Raw genomic sequence first — 9,906 nt, forward strand, 5'->3', positions numbered from 1 at the left:
TTTACAGCAGTCATAATCAGAAGTAGTCAATTAGTGGGCACAATTATATGGCATTACGGTAATAGTAGTGCAGTCAGGCTAGATATTTACTTTATCTCCTTAATTACCATTTGTTTTCAAACCCCGACATTGTAAAGGACAATGCAATTAGGTAAACTAAAAGCAAAAGAATTACTAGTGCTTATAAAGAAATGGACATATATAACTATAATATATTATTAGCCAACTGCATTATATATATATATATATATATATATATATATCAAGACCTAGGGATATATAGTTGTTTCCTAGCTAGCTACTTAGTTCAATGCACTACCGTTTCTCCCTATCTTCTCTTCCCTCGTATTCCAAGTAATACAATTGCCATGGCCGAGACCTTCCCACACTGACAATTATTATTAGACCACAAACACACACACATGCAGCTTTGAAGATATTAAGGTTTGCCATTTTTTAATATCCACTTAAATATATATATGCTAGTATTGTACATATATACCATATACACTAATATATATATATATGTACAAGTAAACAAACAGCCTCAGATTTCATTATTATTAATCTCTTGTATTTCTTCTGTTTTCCAGTTGTTCAATCCCATCGTCATTCAATAGCCCGCCTTTGGTTTTGGTCTCTTTTGTTTTCCCTAGGCCACTCTCTCTCTCTCTCTCTCTCTCACACACACACACACACACAGACAGACATCCATGTGAAGTGCAAAATGAATGAATCTCCAGGAGTAGCTCACAACAGTGACGATATTATATCATCAAATGATGAAGCCTGCATTGAGGAAAGAGAGACAACAAGAGAAGACAAATTCTTTTCGGGACTTCTCCGATGGGTGCCGGTGAAGGAGGTATTTCTCTCTCTCTCTCTCTCTCTCTTCACTGCTTACTACATTTTTTTGCTGTCCAGTTGCATGAATGAACATGGTTGATTACTTTCGAAATTAAAGAGATATATTTAATGAGTTGATTTCCGAAAATAAAAAGCTTTCTATTTACATAAGAAAGAATTGAAATTTTAAAATAAATTGTTATATGTATAACATAAATGCATGTTCATATATACGTTTGGAATCTGATTACTAGAAATGATTCAATGCTAACATAGGTGTTATATAACAATCAATAGTTGTGATTGAAACACAGGTGTTGTGTTTGATTTTTGATTTAGAGGCTCATTTGGAGCAACAACAATATAAACATATGTAACTTTTTCTTTTTAATTTTGCTTAGAACATGCTAATACAGTGATGAAGCTTTAATTTGATTTTTGTAAGCACACTGTATGTAGTACCATCAAATTCATAAAATAACCAAGATGCCCATACAAAGTACAGGTAACAGGTAACGTGAAACACTCTGCGTGTGAGAGAGAGAGAGTTATTACTAAAAAGAGGAGGAAAAGTTAAAAAGACGGTACAGCCCACGTATGGAGTTAGGTGGTGGGTCACACTTTTAGAAACTTAGGAAAAGTGTGAACATTTTTTTTACTATTTAATTCAAAGTGATACGTTTGGTAAAATTATATTACGGCATAAGTCACATGGGTTGACAATTAATTACTGCAAATTCACTGTTCACGCTTGTACATCAAAGTCCACACACATCATGATTGTCACATTCTTTTTCTATTTTTTTCTTCTGTTTTTCATTTAATCTTTTTCAAGCTAGCAACTAGCCGGCCAAATTATCATGGACCTTTTTTTCTTTTTTTCTCTTTTTTTTTTATTATTTAAAAAAAAAATGACATTCTTCTTGAAAATCTTACCATTGTCCAGTAAATACCAACCTTATTGCGATAATTGATTCAAATCGTGTAGATGTCTTAAAATTAAAATATTTATATATCAAAATTATAGTAGATAATATTTAAATCTTAGCTAGTAAGGAGTTATAATATACTGACCACTGAAGTGAACCAATGCTAAATAGACACATCTTATTTTAATTACCAAATCATTGATGGTAATCAAATCACTATCTCTGATTCAACTTTGATTTGGTAATTAGAGATGATATGTTCATTTATCATTGGTCCATCTCAATAGTCAATATGTTGTAAATTCTCACTAATGAGAACTTAAATATTATCTTACTTTTATTACTTGTGTTAAATTGTTAGAGTAAATGATTATTAACATAATATCATAATAAACAATGTTCTGACAACTCAAAAAAGGTCACATATAAAAAGGCGTGTGACCAATTTGTCAAGGGCACGATTCATAATATTCTAAACATGTTTCTTAAATAAAATAGTAGTAGAATTTTGGAGGTTGTGTGGACCATCTGTTTTTAGTTGCAAAAGTTTCCAATTCACGATATAATGTTGCTGAATATTTAAAATATAAGTTGGTTCCTGTATGTCTAAATTAACAAATGAAATGCATCATATAATAATAGATCAAAACATGCTGCACTCTTATGTTCTGAACTTTTGACACAATAAAGTTTGAGTTGAGGAACTAAATTAACTGTTGGGTTGCTTAGTCCCCCAACAAGCCAAACTTCGAACTTGTAAATTAATAAATATATATAATATAAAATAAAATAAAAATTATACAAATTACGAGATCATATCCCCAATAAGCCCAAAAACATGAGTGAAGCCCAAACTAGACAAAAAAAGAGGCCCAGAGAAGGCGCTTTGTGCCTAAATAAAACTGCAGGCCTAGAAGAAGAGATCAAAAGAAAGACTTTAGGCCCAAAACGAAAAGGGGCGCTGGCGATTGTGTTGTGCCGGCTAACATTGTGAGACATTCTTGGGTATTTTGACACCTTGTATCACTTCCAATTAAAACATTTTATTACAAATTTACTATATAGTTTCAAATTACTCTATATAGTTTCACAATCTTTGGTACAGCAATTTTTGAATGCGGTAAATAAAGATTACTATTTAACCCACTGCATCTGCATGCGATTGAACCTATCCATATATATATGGAAACGAGTGTGAAGGAATCCTTTCCATACATAAGAGAGCTTAGTTAATAAGTAGTAATACATCACTGTATAGTTTTATTCTTTGACGGAACTTAAAATTATAAAGTAGTAACTAGTTGTTTTTACTTAGTATCAGAGGCTTACATGTGTGTTTTGGTGATACAAATTAAGCAGGTTGCAGAAGAGTTGGTATTGTTTGGGAAGAGTACATGCCCAATATTGATGACAACCCTATTTATGCATTCAAAGGTGGTCATTTCCATGCTTTTCTTGGGTCGTATGGGGAAAATTGACTTGGCTGGAGGGTCTCTTGCAATGGCATTTGCAAATATTACAGGATTCTCAGTCCTCAAGGGCTTATCACTAGGGATGGATCCCATTTGTTTTCAAGCCTACGGCGCCAAAAGATGGTCAGTTCTCAGCCAGACTTACCTAAAGACTTTCCTTCTCCTCTTATTTGCATCAATTCCCATCTCAATCTTATGGCTAAATATCGAATCAGTCTTCCTCCGGTTAGGCCAGGATGTGGTCATCACAAAAGTAGCCGAAGAATACCTAGTTTTCGCCATTCCTGAATTGATAGGCCATGCTCACCTCAATCCATTAAGGTCATTTTTGAGGACTCAGAGCATTAATTCACCCAGCACAATGGCTGCCACTTGTGCTACTCTCCTCCACCTCCCCATCAATTACATTCTCGTCACATATCTGAATTTAGGGGTGAAGGGCATTGCCTTGGCTTCTTTTTGCTTTATATTTAACATGAACATTGGATTGCTAGCATATCTTGTGCTGTCAAAAGTACCACTGAAACCATGGATCGGGGCAACAATTATCTCCACATTTCAAGGTTGGAGGCCACTGCTAAGTATAGCATTGCCTAGTGTGTGCTCTGTGTGCTTGGAATGGTGGTGGTATGAGATTATTTTGTTCCTGAGTGGCTTATTGGGCAATCCCCAATCTTCTGTGGCTGCAACTGGCATTATGATACAAACAACAGGCCTACTATATGCATTCCCATATTCCCTGAGTTCGAGTATATCACAACGTGTTGGGCACGAGTTGGGGGCTTGCCAACCTGTCCGCGCCCAATTGGCAGCCATGGTTGGGCTCGCCATTGGAATGGCTTATGGACTTGCAGCCTTTGGGTCGACTGTTGCTGTGAGGTCTGTTTGGGGGAAATTGTATAGTAAAGACTCTCAGATTCTTGAATTGGTGTCGATGGCACTACCAATCATGGGGCTTGCTGAAGTTGGGAATGCCCCTCAAACAGCTGCCTGTGGTGCCCTCACAGGGTCTGCCAGGCCTAAAGTTGGGGTTCGTGTAAATATTGCCGCGTTTTACTTCATTGGGTTGCCGGTTGCTGTTTTACTAGCATTCAAATTCAAAATAGGTTACCGGGGACTATGGTGGGGACTAGTAGCGGCTCAGGGTGCATGTGCATCCATGATGGTATACACCTTAATTCAAACCGATTGGAGGTACCAAGTTAAGAGGGCAGAGGAGCTGACTCTGGCTGCTGGAGACAAGGATGATGTAGAAATGAATTTAGTGCCTTAGATCCATCTCAAAGTCTATTAGTCAGATTCAGGGACAAATGCAATACATAGTAGAGTGTAAATCATCCTCTTTTTTGTTTTTGTGAAAAAAGTTGCAGGCTAATTGTTCAAAGCAGTGGAGAAAAGGAAAATTTCAAAGAACAATAGCTCTGATACAGGGCTTCTCAAAGGTTTTAGTAACTTGTGTTCATGATTTAGGAAACTGAAGCAAGCTTTCATTCTTTTCTTTAGATTGTGCACAATCTCTCAACAGTGTGCAGATACAACTTGAAGCACCATCTCTCCATTGTTGCAAACTTGATATACCATTCTAGTAGCCTATATATATATAGATATAGATATATGGAAGTGTTTGTTTCGAAACCTTTGCCTACAGAACATGGACACCAATGTCTTTAAATAACCTAGGATTAAGTTATAACAGATGTGTTTCCAAGTGGACAAATAAATATTAGTGTGCTAGACCAATGAATAATATCTGGGTGAAATTTTCCAAATTAATACATGCATGAAGAACTTTCTTCGCCTGCAATAGTTGTTCATTATATGAATGCATTAGGTGAATCTAAATTGCATGCATTATAGCAGAAATACCAAAACATGATATTCTCTACTCTTTAGCGGTATAAATTGCATACTTCTATTTTCATTTTTTTTTTTTTAATATTGTTTGTAGAAAAGATCAACGTTATCTCAAATTCTAACAAGAAATTAATATTGGTTATATCTAACTTTAAAAAAGTGAAAACTGTAAAAAGAAAAGAAAAAAAATGGGGCTGGCGGTTGAAAAAACTTGAGATTGAATGAGATGTCCCAAGATATTGATTGGAGATATAAATTTAATTTTTTTTTATATGGAAGTTTTGGACAATAGATTTAGGATTATGATTTTTCTTTTATTTTTATTATATATATATATTAAGGATTTGGAAGGAAAAAAATGAGAAAAAGATAGCAAAAACTGAAATTTTATTGGTCATTTTTCTTCAACTACTATGAAGAGAAGTAGATATATATACATCTTAATATCCACTAAAAATCATTGACATTTCTCATACCCTTTATTTCTTTTAAATTTTCATTCATAAATTATTATAAAAAGTAATAACACATCAAATTCTATTTCTTCATTCTTTTCTATTATGTCAATACTATATATCTTGCACTTAATTGAGCATAGGCCATGATTAACATGAACCCAAAAGAATTTTTGAAGAGGCCCATTGTTTTTGCACAAAAGGCCCATTAAGAAACCGAAAGTAAAAGAGAGATATAAATAAATAGAAATTAGGCAGGCATCACACCATTCATATATGAATTTGGGGCCAAAGGAAGCTTTATTTTTCCATTTAAATTAATGGACAAGATAGTGGTCACTTTTTTCTCCCAAGAAGATGGTCAACATCATGGTAGGTTCTACAAAGACGTTGCAAACATGTCTTCCACTAGATAGTGCCCCCCCTCTCTCTCTCTGTCTCTCTCTCTATATATTATTTACCTTTTCTCATTGGAAAAAAAGAAGCCACTCGATCGAAAGCAACCAGAATAACTACCTTACCCCACCATCACCCGGGGTATTATTTATATTGTTGCACCTCTTCTTATTCACCATTCACTTTAATTTTTTTTTGGTTTGGGGTCCGTTTGATTAAGCAAGAAGCAGCAAGAAAGGAAAGAAAAGAGAAAAAAATTAAACTTTCTAATAATTTGGTTAGATAGAAAGTAAAAATTTTGGAGAATCTAAATTTTTCACATTTGAAAATTTTGTCAATTTTTTTTTTCAACATAAAACACCAAAAAAATCTACTTTCCTACCCAAGTTGTGCACTTTATTTCTTACTTTTTTATTATGTCCATATCTGTTGTCTAAACTAGATAAACTTCGTTGAAAAGGAAAAGTTTTCTTGTTCCGTAAATTACTTAATTTGTCTATTACTAATTTAATTGTTTGTAATTTTATGTGTGTCTTAAAATTAATTTAATTTTTCCTTTCATTATTAATTTTTTTTTATTTTTCAATGATGGCTGCAATTGCTCAAATTTTTTTGCAGTTGGTGATACTATTATCTCATAAACTATGTATATATTAGCCAGAATCCCACCGTATTCCACTTATTGATAACTCAAGATTTTGTTAACAATAGAACAGAGTTGACATAATTTATTCGTAGTAATAATAATCATATTATTTCATATATACAAATTAAATTTGTCAATTACTCCCTCCGTCCTAATATAAATGTCACTTATGGGGAGTAGTAATTTTTAAAGGGATATGTGGGACATGCATTGTCTGCCTAAAAAATTATTAATTTACCCTTTTAAGTTTTGAATATTCAAATTTGAAATTTAAACTTAAAGGACATTTTTGGAATTATGTGAAATATATTGTTTGAAAAAAGAAAGTAGACACTTATTTTGGGATAGACAAAAAAGGAAAGCATGACACTTATTTTGGGACTGAGGGAATATATTGGTACTTATTCAACTTTCAAAGGGTAATAAATCAAGGGTTCTAGTCCTTGTAAAAAAATGCAAAAAATTATATATGATATCACATATTATTCTATTTTATATTTCAGTATTTGCTTACTATAATAAATAATTAAGTATAAAGAATATTTGTCTAACTCAAATTTATTTTATTTTATTACTATTTATAATTATAAGGGTATTTTTGGTAAGTAAAATTATTTTCTTTTATATTTCATGTCATCCAAACTAACAAAATAACATTTTCACATAACTTTCTTTAAAAAATTCCTGCAAACCAGATGCACAATGCAAACTTGATCTTCTTTTCTTTCACTTTTACTTCCCATTAAATTTTCTGTCTAACCAAACGAACCCTTATTGGTACACTCACACATACTTAAGTTTATCTGAAATTTGAACTCCTGACCTTTATTTAAAAAGTAAAAGACTGATATTATTACCCGTTGTCGATTCACTTTATTTACTATTACAATGAAGGTTTCAATTATCATTTCCCATTTAAAGATTTATTGGGTTAAATTTGAATGATCATTTAAACATTTCATTTATGAATTCACGAATTTAAAAATGTTATCATCTTCGGTTGAGAAAGTAATAGTTTTTCAAATGCTTCTAACAAAAATCTAAACAGAGTGACGGATACTTTACTTTTAGATGTTGGGTGTGCGCCCTTAGCTTCTTGTTCAAATTAGGAGGCAAATTAATAAATTATATAGTCGTCGCTCTATATATAGTATATACATACATTTTACAGTTGAAATCATTGACATACCTTAAAAGAATTGTAATTAATTTGAAGAAGTACAATGTCTATTTTGCATCTAAACTTTTGCCAACCCAATGTGTCATCAAATAATTTTTTATGAATAAACACGACCTCAAGTTGATTTAACTCCTTTAATTGTTGAATCCAAGATGGATTGAGACTTTTGTTTATTTAAAGTTTTAATATCAAGATTGTCAAAAGGCGTGAAAGTTTGGTTTTTCTTCCTTTACTTTTAAATCCTTTGAAGGTATAATATAGTATGACGTAGACATTTCTACAAGTACATCTCCATTTAGTAAAAAGTAAAAAATTATTAATTAACTAAAATTTCATAATTGTCTTATTTTTTTAATTTAATAAATATATAAATAAATAAATTTATATATATATATATATTAATTTATTTGTGTTCACACTATATTCGTGTCTTATTATTATTTTTTAATATTTAAACGTATAAATGCATTGTTGTTATATCTTGTTTGTCCCTCGCATTCATATAATCTAAACCCATTAAGTGAATATTCAGTCAGTCTCGAAAAGAGTAAAAAGAAATAGTGTGTGTGTATATATATATATATATATATATATATAGATTGTCATGGAGGTTCTACCATAAACATGACCTATACTTGGATGGAGACTTAAAGCAAATGAAAAAGTTCCCGGGTCCTATTAGTGATTAGCGAGATTGACACGTTCACCTATGTGATAACCATTAAACACTTCCTCTTTATTTCCTTTGTCACGAAGCATTTCAACATGCACCTTGAAAACTTAACTTTAACAAAAACACATTACACATTTTGAAATCAAAGCTACACATGATGCAGTCAGATCGTGTTCCACACCTCTGCTCACTTCGATTTCGGCAATAAAGGGACTCTGCTGTGCTGCTTTTGCTGGGGACTTCTTTTCATAAAGAAGCTTCCTTTTTGCTAAGGATTTGAACCATTTTTAACCCCCTTGTTTTTTGTTGGGTAAGTTCATTTGTAGAATCAAACACAAACATTTCTTCAATTTGACGTGAATGTTATGAAATGAAATAATTATTCATATATAAAAATATATTAGATGAACCAAGTATATATATTTCGTGTCATTGATATATCTAATTAATAAAAATACACTATTTAATTTTATTGAATGCTATATTTTCATTGCATAAATAGATATATCAATGATATTATATGTAGAATGAGTCATGTAGAAATCATGGACAATTCGTAAAATGACATAATATACAAGTACTTTTCTTCCTAATTTGAAGTTGTTGATGGGCCTAAATCATAGTGCAACAAGATCAGGATCAAAATAAAAAGAAGTGCACTTAAAATGAATTGAACCCTCAACTTCTCTCATTTTGAAAAAAATGATATATATATATATATGAGAAATGCTACTAAAGCTTATAAAATATACCGATTTAAAAATACAATAAAAGTTAATTAATAGGCATATTCTATATATATATATATATATACATATGAGAAATGCTACTAAAGCTTATAAAATATACCGATTTAAAAATACAATAAAAGTTAATTAATAGGCATATTCTAAGTCATATAAAATAGGAATGGAAGTGAGAGCAGGAGTGTGAAAGTGGCAGAATTAAGTCATAAATATTGAAAAATTGAGTCAAAACGCGCGTGACGCGCGAGAGCGAAAACGCGTTCGGAACATGAGAGCGACACCGATTAAAAAAAATTGTTTGACTTTGAGTATATTCATATCAATCTCATTCGGGTTTATAAATCTTACCATTAATTATTAATAATTTCTTCTATTGCGGAAGTGCCTATTGCTCCTCCTAGGCCTATGTCATGGTTCCCTCCGCCACATGGGTTGTTCAAACTCAACTGTGATGCAACTTTTGATTGTTGTCGTAAGAGATGTGGTGGAGGATTAATTTTGAGAGACTCTTAGGGCAGACCGGTGAGAGTTGCTTCGTGTCTTTTTTTATTTTGTCCACTCTGCTTCCATGGTAGAAGCTTTGGTTGTTCATTTTGAGTTACGTCTGTTGCAGGTATGGGGTTACACCTAATCCATTGTTGAAGGAGACTGTAAGTGTATTATGGCCCTTTCCCTTCTAGATTCCTCATCGGCAATTGTGATTAAAAAT

The 9,906-nt window shown here is 32.3% G+C and overlaps 1 protein-coding gene across 1 annotated transcript; it reads left to right on the top strand.

Moving 5' to 3' along the window:
- The first annotated feature begins 3,104 nt into the window (after positions 1 to 3,104).
- LOC132314731 (protein DETOXIFICATION 53-like) lies at positions 3,105 to 4,520 on the top strand. The gene has a single exon (XM_059813554.1). It carries the CDS (start codon positions 3,105 to 3,107, stop codon positions 4,518 to 4,520), a length of 1,416 nt encoding a protein of 471 aa, XP_059669537.1.
- The last annotated feature ends 5,386 nt before the right edge of the window (positions 4,521 to 9,906 follow it).

The sequence above is a fragment of the Cornus florida genome, unplaced genomic scaffold (assembly GCF_030987335.1).
Source record: "Cornus florida cultivar Cherokee Brave unplaced genomic scaffold, ASM3098733v1 CherokeeBrave_3.0.0_Hap2_Chr06, whole genome shotgun sequence".
Classification (NCBI taxonomy): Eukaryota; Viridiplantae; Streptophyta; class Magnoliopsida; order Cornales; family Cornaceae; genus Cornus; species Cornus florida.

Coding starts and splice junctions, on each gene's coding strand:
- LOC132314731 (XM_059813554.1), top strand. CDS start 3,105: ATGTGTGTTTTGGTGATACAAATTAAGCAGGTTGCAGAAGAGTTGGTA.